This window comes from Sorex araneus, chromosome 10 (genome assembly GCF_027595985.1).
Source record: "Sorex araneus isolate mSorAra2 chromosome 10, mSorAra2.pri, whole genome shotgun sequence".
Classification (NCBI taxonomy): Eukaryota; Metazoa; Chordata; class Mammalia; order Eulipotyphla; family Soricidae; genus Sorex; species Sorex araneus.
This window is the reverse complement of record NC_073311.1, coordinates 43,545,937-43,562,022: the sequence shown is the minus strand read 5'-3', so window position 1 is coordinate 43,562,022 and position 16,086 is coordinate 43,545,937. Positions and strand designations below refer to the sequence as shown.

The following is a 16,086-nucleotide window of genomic DNA, read 5'->3' as shown; positions in this document are numbered from 1 at the left end:
TGCTGTTAGGGAAAAGAAGGTACCACTGGCACAAGGATAGTTAGAAATGATCACTCAGGCCAAGAACTGAGCGCTAAAAGGGTAAAGATATACGTGACAACCTTTCTGCATCCTGCACGGTAAACTATAATGCCCAGAAGAAAAGAGAAAGAGTGAGAGAGAAAGAAAAATGCCTGCCATAGAGGCAGGCTGAGGTGGTGAGTTGGAGGGGGGAGGGGCTGGGGAGGGGGAACTGGGGACATTGGTGGTGGGAAATGTACACTGGTGAAGGGACAGATGCTGGAACGTCCTTGTGACCAAAACCCACTCAGGAACAATTTTGTAATCGTGTATCTGATGGTGATTCATATATAAAAATCATATATATTCACATATATATTCATGTTTATATATATTGAATTAATATATAATTGTACTGCTAAGAGAATATACTAGATTTCATCTTAGAATAAATTTGTTTACTGTTTTTTTAAAAAAAGAATTATTGGGGGGGGTTGATTTTCTGGTTTAGGGCCACAGCAAGTGGTGCTCAGGGCTTCCTCCTTCCTGGCTCTGCACTCAGGGATTGTTCCTGGTGGGACTTGAAGTGCCTTGCGGGGAGCCTGGGTGACTGTGAGCAAGTGTCTATCTCTCCAGCCCCGAGATGAAGAATGATTTGAATTCTGTTCCATATTCTAATGACCTGTCCTTATTCCAGTCCACTGGTGAAGGGACTGGGGTTAGGACACAGTAACCCTGAAACTCAATCATGTTTGCAATTCAGTGATTCAATTTTTCAAAATTAATTTAAATAGAAAAAAAATGTTTTTATCCGAGTTTCCAGTGTCAGCTGCCTGCAGGCATTTCATGGAGATCAATGAAAACTGTGGTTGCAAAGAGAGTGCAGGGAGGAAGGCCTTGCGTCTCCTTCATCGATTCCACACTCCCCAAGTGGAAAATACGACCCCGGGGAGGCGTTGAGAGATCCTATTTGAGTTTAAGATTGACACAATCTGAAAATCCAGCCAATCTTTCTTGGCTTTTGAGTCATGCCCACAATGCTCCGGGTGCCAGGCAGTGCCAGGGATGGAGACTTGGAGACCTAAATGCAAAGCAAACACTTCAGCCCTTTGACCCATCTCCCTGTAGCACTGTCTCGCTGCCATCCCGTTGTTCATCGATTTGCTCGAGCGGGCACCAGTAACGTCTCCATTGAGAGACTTGTTACTGTTTTTGGCATATCGAATACGCCACGGGGAGCTTGCCAGGCTCTGCCATGTGGGTGAGATACTCTCGGTAGCTTGCCGGGCTCTCCAAGAGGGATGGAGGAATCAAACCTGGGTTAACCACGTGCAAGGCAAACGCCCTACCCGCTGTGTTATCACGCCAGCCCATCTCCCTGTATCCCTGTATCACTGTCATCCCATTGTTCATTGATTTGCTTTAGCGGGCGCCAGTAACCTCCTCCATTCTTTCCAGTCCTGAGATTTTAGCAGCCTCTCCTCACTCATCCTTCCCAATAATCGGAGGCTCTCTCAGGGTCAATGGAATGAGACTGTTATTGTTATTGTATTTGGCATATCGAATACACCACGGGGAGCTTGCCAGGCTCTTCTGTGTGGGCGGGACACTCTCGGTAGCTTGCCCGGCTCTCAGAGAGGGATGGAGAATGTATAGCAGAGAATACGAGCAAGTATGTTATTTCTAAACACCATCTAGGTCCAAAATCAACCAACCAACCAAAAAGATCACAACTGCATTCTAACTCTAGTCTCCGTGCCAAAGCGGACTTGTGGAGGAAGTCATCTGTGAACGGTTTCCCAATAACGACCTCATGGCTCTGCTCTCCCTCCCTCTGCTCTGCTTCAAGCAAGAGGAAGCTGGTGTGGCACGGCTGGCCTCTGGAGATGGCTCATGGTTCTGCTCCAGTTTATGGCCACCAAGGTTTCCTGAGGGACATCACTCCAGGCCATGCTCGGAGGCCAAATATGGGGCCGGGGATCCAACCAGAGCTTTTGCTCATGACCCCTGTGCTTTCCCCCCTCTACTATACTAGGGAGGTCGTGACCTCTTGACAGAGGGGGGGAGGGGAGGAGCTCACCACCTCTCTATCTAAATTAATTCTTAAAAATTCAATCACTGTGAGTGACAAAGCTATTCATGATTTTCAGGATTACTGTGTGCCAGCCCCAGTCCCTTCACAAGGAAGACGGACAGACTGTTGGATTCTGGAACAGAATTCAGATCATCCTTAATGATCTCGGGGCTGGAGAGATAGTGCACCTTCTCACGGCCCACCAGGCATCCCATAACGTGCTTTGAGCCCCCCCCCCAGGTGTGATCCCCGAGTGCAGAGCCAGGAGGAAGCCCTGAGCACCACTGGGTGTGGCCCCACCCGTACCAAGAACACAGGCACCTCTTGCATGAACAGACCCATAGACCAACGCTCTAGTAGCATCCCTGGACAATGAAGCTGCTTAGGGAAGTAAAAGCAAATCGCGAGGTGGGGGGGGGGGTGGACTTCTGCGGGAAGGTGTTTTACTCATTGTTAGGTTTGGGGGCCACATCCCAGTGCTGCTCAGGGGCCACTCTCAGTTCCCTGCTTGGGGGTCACTCCTAAGGGTGCCTGGAGGACCACGATACCGGGTCCAAATCCAGGAGTCCTGCGTGCCAGGCACACACTCAGCCTTGCAGGCGATGGCCTCGGGTGGTAGGAGTGAAAGAGCACCAACCCAGGAGTGCACCTTACCTCACGTGTGAACACCCCTGAAGCTCTCGTCTGACTGGGAAATGGGAGACAGCAGCACCCTAATTCCCTCACTCCCTGCCCAGGGCTTCACGGTGCTGAAACAGGGGCTTTTATTCTTTTGTACCCAATGAGCTGGGCTGCAGCAATAGCAGGGCTGGAGCGATAGCACAGCAGGTAGGGAGTTTGCCTTGCACACGGCCAACCCAGGTTCGATTCCTCTGTCCCTCTCGGAGAGCCCGGCAAGCTCCCGAGAGTCTCCCGCCTGCATGGCAGAGCCTGGCAAGCTCCCCGTGGTGTATTCGATATGCCAAAAACAGTAACAACAAGTCTCACAATGGAGACGTTACTGGTGCCCGCTCAACAAATCGATGGGCTAAAGTGCTACCCGATGAGCAGCGTGTATGTGTGTGTTCACCACCGGGCAGGGTCATGAAAACCAGCTCCCTAGAGCATGCTGGGGCGTCTGGAACAGCTCCTGAAGGATAGTCCTAGTCTGTGCTATCAAGAGTTTCCTTTGCAGTCACTGGCAGTGGGGCACAGCCGGCCGTCAAAGGGATGAGATGGCATTGCTCCCTCGGGGAGGAAATAGCAAACCAGGTACTTTTCACTTTTTTGTGTTTGTTTTCGGAGGTGCCAAGGATCAAACCCAGGCCTCAGGCATGGCTGGCGTGCACTTTAGCACTGAGGCACAGCCACTTTTCACAGTAGAAAGTAAAAAACAACAAACAGGAACAAGTCTTACATGCCCAGGACCGCGGCTCCTAGACTGAGAGGCTTTATTTGTGGTGGAAGGTCTCCCTCCAGTGGTGGGAGAGCGAACTACACCTGGGGCACCGCGAGGGGAGAAGAATCTCATTTTGAAAACTTCCGCCTCTGCTGGGCTGTCCCTGGACGCTATCATTTTCCATCTTGGAAAAATCCTTTCTCTGATCCCGCAGCCCCCTCTAGCCATCACCCGTTCTCTTCTCAACGCCTCAGCAAGAGCTGAATGGAGCCCCTGCCATTGGCTTCTCGGTACAATGCACGGGAACTGCCTCATTTCACTTTTAAAAGCTGATTGGTGAGGTTGGCGCGATAGTACAGTGGGTAGAGCATTCGCCTTGCACGTGGCCAATCCCCAGCATCCCATATGGTGCCCCGAGCACCACCAGGAGTGACTCCTGAGTGCAGGAGTAGGGCTTAAGCATCCCCAGGTATGACCCAAACTGCTAAAAAAAAAAAAAAATTAAATTAAAAAAGCTAAAGCTGATTGGTGGGAGGAGTCTAGGCCAGCCCTGGCAGTGCTCACGGGGGCCTCTGCCGTGCCAGGGATGTGACAGGAGCCACTGGAGGCAGGCAAGGCAAGAGCCTTAGCTCCTACCCCATCACTCCAGGCCCTGAAACTGTCTTGATAAACAGCAGCAACCCCACCCGGCCCGAGATTCGGAACACGGGGCTCCGAGAATTGTGGCAGCTGGTCTAAAAATGACGGTCACTCCGGGTAGGATGCTCAGGGCCGGAGAATGAATCTCGGGAGGCCCTGAGGCCCAGCACCCCCGTCCTCAGCAACACCCCAAAGCAGAGGCTAACTATTGCCAAGAGTGGCCCCTGCACCCCCAAACAGTGCTTGGGAGGGCCCCCATAGAGAGAAAAGAAGAAGTGACCATCACTGCCCCGGCCTCTGAGGGGCCTCACCAGGCCGGCTCTGGGTCTACCCCGTGTTCCTAACATATTCCCAACCGTTCTCTGTTCCTGGTCACTTCTGCCTTCTTCTAAGTCTCATGGCAAGGTCCCCCCACTTACAGTTTTCACCGTAGCCCCATGGATTCAACCCAGTCTGTACAGGAGCTTCTCCATCCTGTTTCATGGACCCTCACCGTCAACACCAGAACCTCCCATAGGAAATCACTTTGGTCAGGGACAATCTCCGGTCAAGGGAACAAATTCTTCGGTTCACCCATGTCTAAAGGGGTGCAGGGGGAGACAAGCTTGCCAATCAGGCTGCAGAGACAGTTCAGCAGGTAGGACGCTTGATTGCACCCAGCTGGCCCTGTTTTGATCCCCAGAACTGGCAGGAGTGACCCCGAAGCATAGTCAAGTGTGGCCCAAGAAACAAATGAAAACAAACCAAAAATGTTGTTTCTATCCCTCATGCTCCCTTCTTCTCCCTGCTCAGGTATGCTGCCCATGACACATTCTGCTGTGACTGCATGCAGGCCAATCCTGGTCAGGGTGGGGAGGGTGGGGGAGGGGGTGTTAACGTCGCCACAGCCTCGCTCAGCCATTCTGACTAACAGCCAGTTAACATCCCTGCCTCGCTTGGGGCTAATCCGGGCACACATCTCCCCTGCATCCCAGGCCACACAGATGGACATCGCCTCGTGCTGAAAGGAACAATTCAGGCTCGGCCCCTCTGAGGAAAAATTCTGCTCTTTGACCAGAGGGAGGCGGATTTACCTGCCCCTTCCGCCCACCTCGCCACCTCGCTCCCTGTCTGAAAACGCCCAACCTTTTTTTTTTTTTTTTTTTTTGCTTTTTGAGCCATACCCAGCGAGGCTCAGGGGTTACTCCTGGCTCTGCACTCAGGAATCACTCCTAGCAGTGCTCAGGAAATCATATGGGATGCCAGGGATCGAACCCAGGTCAGCTGCATGCAGGTAAATGCCCTCCCCACTACACTATCACTCCGTTCCCCACCCAACCTCTTTTGCAAATGCACAGATGTTTGCAGAGAGGCAAAAGTTTAATAAGTTGAACATCATCCCCGGAGCCATTCTGGGGATCTTTCAGTTCACACAGCAGAAGGAAATTACCCTGCGAGCGGATGCGGATATGGTGTTGCTCCCTAGTCAGAGAGTAACTTACAGGTGTGCCCTCGTGTGCCGAGTGACGCCAAGGAGCCTACCTAGGGCGGCCACGGTGTCCCATGACCAGGCGCAGTGACCAGAGGGAGGCGGATTTACCTTTTCTTTCGGATTCCACTCCAGCTTGGTTATAGAAATGAGCGATGCGCAGGCAATCACTGGGAAACGTTAAGGAAAGCGGGAAGGGAAAGACGATTTCACATTCACGTGCAGTTCATGTCCCCTGGTTGGCAAGAAAGCATCATCATCCCACAGTGGGAGACCCGCGTTCCCTCACGCCGCCCAGGGAGCCGCACGCAAACACACTGGAGAGAGGGGGTGCAGCTCACACAGCAGAGAGGTTTGATGCTCCGCACCCCCCAATGGCTGGATGTGCGCCCCCACCACTGCAGCTACAAACTAAAACCCCCGCCAACCAGAAAAACAGGAAGTGTTGGCAAGGAAGCGCCCGAATTGGAACTCTCGTGCACGGTTGGGAAAGAAAAACGGAGCTAAGGCACTGGAGAAAATACAGAGGTTCCTCAAAACACTGAAAATAGAGTTAGCCATGTGACCCAGCAACCCCCTCGTGAGCAGACCGGAAAGGATCAGACGCAGGGACCCCCACCCAGGGCCACAGCAGCCTCCGGCACCAGCGCTAAAACCAGAGCTTCCTCCACCCTTCTCTTCTGCCTTCCACAGGAGAGCGGCATGAGCCAAGAGTGGAACAGACACGCGATTATCATTTCAGGAGCATCCTAGAGTATCATTAACTGTCACTCACATTCCCATCCCACCTGTGTGCTCCTACTGGGAGGTTAGTATTGTAGAGTTTGGAGGTGCTGTTCCAGAAAAATGTAATGGGCCCAAGAAACCACACAGTGGGAAGGGTGCTTACCTTACATGCTGCAGACTCAAATTTGATCCCTGGCACCCCAGATGGTCCTGTGAGCCTCCCACCAGGAGTGCTCCCTGCACACTGCCAGATGTGATCCCCAAACATACAAACAACCAAAAATGTTTCTACACGGAGTGGTGACCGCCTTTCTGATCCTATAAAGTTATATAAAGGAAGTCAAAAGCAGAAGCTGGAGGGTGGAAAAATAAGCATTAGGGATTCCAACTGTGAGTCCGTTATGTTTAAACCCCCCTCCCAACCCCCTCACCCCCCCCCCCCCCCCCCGCCAAAGTCCTGGCAGCCATTCCCATGGCCTGAAGCTGCCACCACACCTCCTCCGAACTGCCCGGTTAAATGTTCTGGATTTCCTGTATGGACATCTCCAAACCCTACTACACTAACATCGCAGAAGAAGCACAGGGTGGATGGGAATGTAATGCAGAAGCCAATCGATCTCAACTAACAAAACCATCAGCACAGTAGGTTTAACTAGCAATAACAGCTTAGTAAAACTCAGACAAAGATTTAATAAGGTCCCCGTGGTGAGATACAACAATTTTCACAAATTTTCTTCTATGGAAATGTTTTATGATTATTCTATTAGCCATTTACTGGTAACAAGCAATATAAAATAAAATTATGGTGCGCCTATGACAGGGACAGCGTTGAGGGGTGGCTAAAAAAAAAATGTACTTGCTGCTGGAGCAATAGGACAGTGGGGAGTGCATCCAACCCGGGTTCAACCCCCGGCGCCCCAGAGTACTACCCGGAGCCCTCCAGGAGTGATCCCTGAGCTCACACCCAGCAGGAAGTCCCGGGCACTGCTGGGTGTGGCCCCCAACCCAAAGATGAAAGCACCTGCCCTGCAATCAGCCGGCCATGACTCTGATCTCTCATGCTGCCCGTATGTCGAGCAAGGCCCCGGCAGTGAGCGTGGGACCTTAACACCCAGCCTGCTGCGTGGGACCCCCTGAAAAGCACAACTACAACTGGCAAAGATGGGGGTGCGGGGTGTGGACGGAGCGACAGTCCAGCAGGTAAGGCATTTGTCTTGCAGGTGGTCAACTCGCATCAATCCCTGGCACCTCATATGGTCCCCCGAGCCCCGTCCAGGAGTGATTGCTCAGCAGTGGGGAGTGAGCCCTGAGCACTGCTGGGGGTGAGCCCACAACACCCCGAGTCCCCTGCTGATAGATAAATATACATGCTAGTAAGTTTCTCTTTTGCACTTTTTTTTCCCTTACTGAAGTCTCGTAGGAGAGAAGCTCATCAGTGGGGCCGTGAGCTGAGTGTGTCACGTCACTCTAACACTTGTCCCCTGGGAAGGTCTGAGACTAGGCCCTGATAGGGCCCTCCCGCAGCTCGGGGAAGTGAGTTCCCAGAGAACGGGCCTCCAGCCTCCCGCAAGGGCAGCCTGTGTCCCCTGGGACCCAGCCATTGATTTCCGGTTCACACACACAGGCCGTGAGGGAGGGGCTGAGTCTCACAATGGAGACGTTACTGGTGCCCACTCGAGCACATCAATGAGCAACAGGATGAGAGTGACAGTGACAGCTTCCACTCTAAAAGAGAAATGCAGCGTTTTATACCTACCAGCTCGGGAATGATCACTCAAGCTTGACTTCTCTATGGCTCACCTCAGCCTCGGCTCATAAATCACCCTAACAGTTCCTGTCTGCCTGTAACCCGCCCCCTTTTTCTCTTTGATTGTCATTTTATTTCCTTTGGAGGGAGGGGGTCACGCTGAGCAGTGCTCAGGGCTTACTCCCGGCTCTGTGCTCAAGGATCACTCCTGGCAGTCCTTGCGGGACCATAAGGGGTGCAGGGATTGAACTCAGGTCAGCCGTGTGCACGGCCATCAGCTCTCTACCCACTGTACAACCGCTCTGGGTCCTCATCCGTTTTTTGAAAAATTACTGCAGCTGATTTCACAACACATGGTATTTCAAAAGACGGGACTTTTCTGCCCTGGAAGGCCTGCGCAATTTTTTTTCTTTTCTTTTTTTTTTTTTTGTTTTTTTGTTTTTTGGGTCACACCTGGCGATGCACAGGAGGTACTCCTGGCTTTGTACTCAGGAATTACTCCTGGCAGTGCTCAGGGGACCATATGGGATGCTGGGAATCGAACCTGGGTTGGCCACGTGCAGGGCAAATGCCCTACCCTCTGTGCTATTGCTCCAGCCCCCTTTTTTCTTTTTTTGGATCACACCCGGCAATGCACAGGGGTTACTCCTGGCTCTGCACTCAGGAATCACTCTTGGCGGTGCTCAGGGAACCATATGGGATGCTGGGACTTGAACCCGGGTGGGCAGTATGCAAGGCAAATACCCTCCCCACTGTGCTATTGGTCCAGCCCCTTTTTTCTTTTTTTAAAAAACATTGGTAACAGCCTCTTGAAAATTCTCAAAGAGACAGCAGAGGCTCCAAGTGGACTCCCCTGTGATATGGGGCTTACCTTCACCACCTCTTCCAGCACCCCCACTTAGCTCCCGGAAGTGGTACCCAACCTGGACTACACTCTGAGGCCTGGGCTGAGGCCCCGAGACCCCCTACGGAAGGTGGTGGCCGTGCACCACCAGCCTGCTCTCTCTGACTGTTCTTCCTTATCCAGCCCCCTCTGCAAAGATTGCTCATCTTGGGGCCAGAGAGACAGTGCAGCGGGGAAGTTGCTTCCTGGCACGCAGCTGACCCCCATTAGATCCACCAGCACCCCCCACCCCAGGCACCGTATGGCCCCTGACCATATGTGGTCCCCAATATTCCCCCCCTCCAAAAAAAAAAAGTCTCCTAACTCATACAGCCCCTCAGACTTCCTTTGAGTCTGCCTGCAGGATGCTGCCCAATTCAGGAGTTCGTCAAGGAGAACAACAAGATCTTGAGAGCGTAGTTCCAGTAGCATTTTGCTCTGAAACTAGGCAAAGCCTTCCTCTCTAAGTGCACTTACACGTACGGGACATTCCGACTTTCCCTCTCATAAATTAGAAAAGGAAGTAAAAATTTCAGTTTGAAAAAGAAACCAATATTTAAAAAAAAAAAAGACTGAACGATAAATGGTATAAAATTAAAAAAAAAAAAATCTCTTAGGCACTGGGCAGCTGGGGTTTTAGCTCAGCAGGAGAGCTCAGACTTGATATGCAAAGGCCCAGAATTCTTCCTCAACAAGAGGGAAGGGGAGGCAAGGGGAGGGAAGGGAGGGGTGAGGAGGGGAGGGGATCGGAAAAACCTCCACAGGGTTGAGTAGATCAAGCCATCTTCTCCCCGCCCGCGGGGGAGGGGAGGGCCAGCAGCCTGGCACTTCTCAGGGCTGTTGGTTTAAGCGCAGTATCAATATTGGGGGCCATAACCCAAGCACTCCAAAGGAAACTAAACATTTGCACAGGGCTCCCGAAACTCACCCTGAGCAAGTACTGTCAACAGAATAAAGAGTTCTGAAGCTTTCCACCTTCCATTCACACCCTTTCCCCTCCCCCCTGCAAAGTCTCCTCTGATCCAACCAGATCACAGTGAAATTTTTTTTCTCTAATGAATTTCACTTTCCTCCCAATTGTTCGTCCAAAGCGTGTGGAGACTTGGTTGTTATCCTTTGCTTGTGAAAGCTAAGACCCGCTGCAGTGGTGAGGGAGGGGGGTGTCAGGGGCGTCCAAGCACCTGGAGATGCTTGGCCCGGCTGTGTGGACCCGGCAGTTCAGAGGTCAGCCCAGGAAGATGCTCAGGAGCCAGAAAGGGCTGGGATGGGAGTGGGGGCCTTGCGCATGCTCCGCAGGTGCTCTGCTACCGCGCTTCCTTTGGGTGGGCGGGGGAGGCTAGAGGGGCTGGGACGGGGTGAGCCTGAGAACCGAAAAGGATACTGGGAATGACAGCAGCACAGGAGACAGCGGAGATGGCCATCCGCGTGTGGCACGTGACAAGACTGTTCCACTGGGGACAGGACTTGTAGGAGATGATGGATTGCAGGAGCGTGTACAGGACACCGCAGACAAATGCCAAAAGGGCGCCTCCATCGTGGACCACAGGGACAGCGAGCTCCTACAGGGAAGATCACAAACGGGGCGGTGACTGCGAGCGGGCGTGTCCGCACAGAGGGGGCTTACACACACACACACACACACACACACACACATACACACACACACATACACACCACGTGACTGAGTGTGTCTACACAGAGGGGGCTTACATACACACACACACACACACACACCATGTGACTGAGTGTGTCTACACAGAGGGGGCTTACACACACACACACACACACACACACACACACACACACAGACACCAAGCCTGGGATGTTGGCGTAGCTGTGACAGCTAGCGAGTGTGTCAGCAGAGGGGGCTTACACACACACACACACACACACATATACACACACACACACACACACATACACACCATGTGACTGAGTGTGTCTACACAGAGGGGGCTTACATACACACACACACACACCACGTGACTGAGTGTGTCTACACAGAGGGGGCTTACATACACACACACACACACACACACAGACACCAAGCCGGGGATGTTGCCGTAGCTGTGACTGCTAGCGAGTGTGTCGGCAGAGGAGGCTTACACACACACATACACACACATACACACACGAACACATACACCAAACCTGGGATGTTGCCGCAGCTGTGACTGCTATCGAGTATGTCTGCACAGAGGGGGCTTACACATATACATACACACATACACACACACACGCATGCACACACACACGCACGCGCACACACGAGCATACATACATACATACACACACACCAGGTGAGTGTGTCTGCACAGAGGAGGCTTACACATACACATACACACATACACCACCAGGTGAGTGAGTGTGTCCACACAGAGAGGGCTTCCACACACACATGCACACACACGCACCCACACACGTGCGTGCACACATGCGCACACACACATACACAGGCCTGGGATGTTGCCGCAGCTGGTACTGTTAGCGAGTGTGTCTGCACAGAGGGGGCTTACACACACTCACACACACACACACTCACACACACACACATACACAATCCAGGCCTGGGATGTTGCCGCAGCTGCTGCTGAGGATGACTGAGAGAAATGCAGAGAGGCTTGTCCGGCTCGGGCATTCTACAGCTGACGGGGCACCCGGGGAAGGGCAGGGTGAGCCCCCCCTGTGAGGCGGACAGCCGGGTCAAGGGGACTCTGAGTCTGGCTGGCTGGCCAGTGGAGACTGAAATTCCCGACTCTTCCTCTGGGCATTGATTGAGACATGACGTGAGGCAGAGACAAGACTTGGGGAGCTGGAGCCCCTGCAAGCAGGAGGCCTGGGGTGACCTCCCCACACAAAATAAAAAACAAGTTTAAAAAAAGGAAAAAGGAAAAGCGTGCTCTGGCCAGACAAAAGCAACTTCAGTTTCCTGGCCCACACCATCTGCAAAGGTCAGGCAGCGCCTCACTGGCTCTGGGTGGACAGTGTCTGCAGCTGACCCTGAACTTCCCTCACTGATTGGCCAAGGACCATGTCTGGCCACTCCTGGGTGACACGGGGCTGGCATGTGACTCAACGGTCAAGCGCAATCCTTGCATGCATTGCATGAGACAAGGGTCTGCAAAAAAAGGAAAAAAAATAACTGGAGGGGCTGGAGAGATAGCACAGCGGGTAGGGCGTTTGCCTTGCACGCGGCCGACCCGGGTTCAAATCCCAGCATCCCATATGGTCCCCTGAGCACGGCCAGGGGTAATTCCTGAGTGCAGAGCCAGGAGTAACCCCTGTGCATCGCCAGGTGTGACCCAAAAAGCAAAAAAAACAAAAACAAACAAAAAAAAAAAACTGGATTTCGTGTTCGACAGATATTTCCCTTCCAGCATCACATTGCCCTTTCCATGAAATTACTGTGTCCCCAAGAACTCTATCCTGCTAGATTTTCCCCTCAGATTTGAAGGAACTATACAGAATTTGACAGACGGGCAACAGCTTAAGGAATTTACAGCCTTAAAAGCAGTTTTGCAAGACATGTTGAAACAGCCCTTCTAAAGGACGGGACAAACTTCCCACCGTGTGGCACTCAATAATTGTGTACACTATTGTTTTTTGTTAGATCGAGATAGGTTTAAAATACAGCAATAAATCGTCAAAACAACAGCAACAAAATTACTTTGTTCCTACTTGAAAATGCAGCTTTGCAAAGGGACCAGAGCAAGTATCATGCTAAAGACATGGCTTGGGCCCCACGTCCCTGCGTCCCTGTCAGCCTCTAATCTCTGTCTACCCCTCCCTGGCTTTTCTTCACTCTGGGTCTCCAGGATTCCCTAGCACCACAGTGTTATCCTATTTTTTATGTAGGAAAGGAGATTTAAATTTAAAACACACACACACACACACACACATATGCACGTACGCACATGCACAGAAGTGGGGGGGGAGGAGCAGTTTAAGGATCAAAGGTGTAACTCAGTGGTAGAATACTTGCCTTGCATGCCACAGGTCTTGGGTTCGATCCCCAGAACTGCAGCAAAAGCCCCAAAGCTTTTAGATTTATTTCTTACTATCAAGCCCAGGGGCCAACATCACAGTATATATCATTGGCCTAAATGCCTTTCTTCACTCGTGTGCCGAGGAATATCGCTCAGTCAAGGAGGGAATATTCCCATTCCCGCAGGCCTGGCCCATGAGGGCATCCCACTAAATGAACTACGCCAGACAAAGACAAGCCTCGGTGTCTGTAAGCTGGTGATACGGCTGCAGCTGGTGTGCCTTAATGACACCATGTCCCACCCAGGGTGCATCCCTGACATCACAGGATATAGTCCTGGGGCACTTGAACCTCCTCCGATTCTTCCACTGAAATTCTTGGGGCCAGTTCAGTTGGCCAAGAGTTGCTGGGAGTGGCCCCTAGAACTTCTGAGCACTGGGGGAGAGAGTACCTCCCCCCCCAATGGCAGCTGCCAGCAGCAACACTCCAGCGTGAACTGCTAGAGGCGCAGAGACAGACTGGTGGCTCCAAGGAGGGAGTGAGCAAGGGGAGAGACGAGGAATCACAGGGGGCCTGCTTCCGAGGGTGCCATGGCCAGTACCGAGGCAAGAACTAGTTTACAGAACGGTACTGTGCATTTCACAAAGCAAATGCACATCCACACTACTCGGCTGTGTCATCTTAAAAGTGCTCAGCACGAGAAAACTGCAAATTGGAGGGAAGGATGGACAGAGAGTACAGGAGGTATGGCCTTGGCCATGCAGCTGACATGTATACATGTACAGTATACACGTACACATATCACACCTCTCGACATATACCTGCAGTCATCCAAGATGTACATGTAAGCTTGGATGGTGATACTGTTTTATGTCACGAATCTCTCCATAAACTTGAAAACTGGGCCAGGGCTGTGGCTCAAGTGGCAGAACACAAACTAATACACGGGGGAGGCTCCAGCCCTGGTACCAGAGGGTGTGGCCTTGGCAACAACAAAAAATTAACAGCAAAAAATTTCTTGAACCGGGGCTGGAGCGATAGCACAGCGGGTAGGGCATTTGCCTTGCACGCGGCTGACCCGGGTTCGATTCCCAGCATCCCATATGGTCCCCTGAGCACCTCCAGGGGTGATTCCTGACTACAGAGCCAGGAGTAACCCCTGAGCACCACCGGGTGTGACCCAAAAAGAAAAAAATCTTGAACCAGAAACTAAACAAAGGAGAAATAGGAACAGAACAGTGAAGAAAAATAAAGTCTTTCACCCTTGACTGCAAAGCCCGTCCAGGCCAGGGACAGACCCAAGGCAGGGATCCTCTCGAATGACTCATTCTGGAGCACTTCCTGCGAATATCCTGGTACTTTCCACTCTCTGCTCTCCTAGCCCACCATGTAAAGCAACATCCTGAATTTACATATTTTGTTTCCTTCCTCTAGTTCTGCCAGGGAATTTACTTTCAGGGGGGGGTGGCCCATTCAGCATTTCTTTCAGGATGTGTTTGGAGGGGGTTTGGGGGCTGGGGCCCAGGCAGAGCTGAGGGCTACTTCGGGCTCTGCAAATGGAAGTACTTGGGGAACTGTACCGAACTATACCCATACACACACCACACACACACACACACACACACACACACACACACACACACACACACACACAAGCACACACACACACACACACACACACACACACACACACACGAGCTGTCTCTCTGGCCCTCCTTTTAGGATCTAAATCTGTAAACTTCCTGAGACCCTAACACTAAAGGCCCCTTGATTAGAAGCAATTCTAATTTCACGGGGTCTTTATCAACACAGAGGACAGACCTGGCCATCAAACTTATCTTTCGGAAGGAAAATGGTTCATGAACATGGATTTTAGAGAAAGCAAAGAGGAAAGTGTGCCATGCTTTTGGGATTCCTTTCCTTTCTTTCTTTCCTTTTTTTCTTTTCTTTCTTTCTTTTTTTTTCTTTTGAAACTGTTCATTGGATAGTCAAAAATAGAGAAAACCAAGGTGCTGATAAAAGGTTAAAACTTGGAAACTATGTCTTTTTTTCAAATAGAAAACGTTTGTGTCAGGAGTCGGGTGGAGTGCGTGGGGCATAAAGCTTTGATAGTAGGAACTGAGGAGGAGGCGCCAAGAAGCGCCAAGAGGCGGCCAGCCCAGCTCACCAGTTGAGTTATATCTGGGAGTTTCCCAGGGGCGCTAACACTGATTCTTCTAACTCAAGGAAAAGGGCTCCGTCTGGCCCTCCCACGGCGGCTGCTTCTCCGGGGAATAGTTCAACCTGGTCTCTCCCCAGCACAACGTAAATGAACTACAGACATCAAACAAAGAAGCCATTGTGAATTTTTTTTATGAGAATGATGACACAGTAAACACTTGGATTCTGAGGAAGTTTAAATGTCTGGGTCTTAGGAGCATTTAATCCTGGAATGTCGTGGAAGAACTTAAAGGAAATCCAAAATTCAGTCGTCTCAATGAGTGGATTTTCCTCCAAAAGTTTAAAGCCTGCTCTTTATGGTTTTAACAAAATATTGGCATAATGGGTGTTGGAGAAAGAGAAAGGCACTCTCCTTGCAGGTGGCTGGCTCAGGTTTGAGCCCCGACACCCCAAATAGTGGTCTGAGCCCTGCCAGGAGTGATTCTGGAGTGCGGGTCCCTGATCAAGTCCAGGTGTAGCCCCCAAAACACACAAACACACACATACACACGTGCACACACACACATATATGTATCTATATGTGTACATACATGCATGTATATTTGTCATGTATTTATCTATATCAACATGATGGGCAAGGAGAGAGAGCTCAGGGGGCTGGAGTGCAGGGACTGAATGCAGGACCCGGCTCAGTCCCTAGCACCACCTGGTCTCCCCTGAGCACCATCAGAAGAGGACCCCAAGCAACGTCAATGCTTTCATTTATTAATTTTGTCTGGCACATGCTTTGCAGGCAGGAGACCATGGTTCGATCCCCAGTACACATGGTTCTCTGAGCAGTGAGCCAGGAACAGCCTCCAGGCACCGTTGGGCATTAAGCAAAAACAAAGACAAAGACAAAAAAAAATGAAAATGTACATCATGCAAAATCTCCCCAGCTCTGGCAGGGAGGAAGTGAAAGGAATCCCGTCAAGCAACACGGAAAATCCTCAAGGAGGAGTAGTCTCCCCTCTGCTGTGGCCAGGA

At 51.4% G+C, this 16,086-nt stretch overlaps 1 protein-coding gene across 1 annotated transcript in view; it reads right to left on the bottom strand.

Annotated features, from left to right (window-relative positions):
• DRAM1 (DNA damage regulated autophagy modulator 1) overlaps nucleotides 1-16,086 on the bottom strand; it is a 47,240-nt gene that overhangs the window by 4,985 nt on the left and 26,169 nt on the right. Inside the window, exons 4-5 of the mRNA XM_055118541.1 lie at nucleotides 10,297-10,474; nucleotides 5,671-5,729 (exon numbers count right to left, since the gene is read on the bottom strand). Of these exons, the coding sequence (XP_054974516.1) occupies nucleotides 5,671-5,729; nucleotides 10,297-10,474 (237 nt within the window). The remainder of the gene's footprint in view (nucleotides 1-5,670; nucleotides 5,730-10,296; nucleotides 10,475-16,086) is intronic.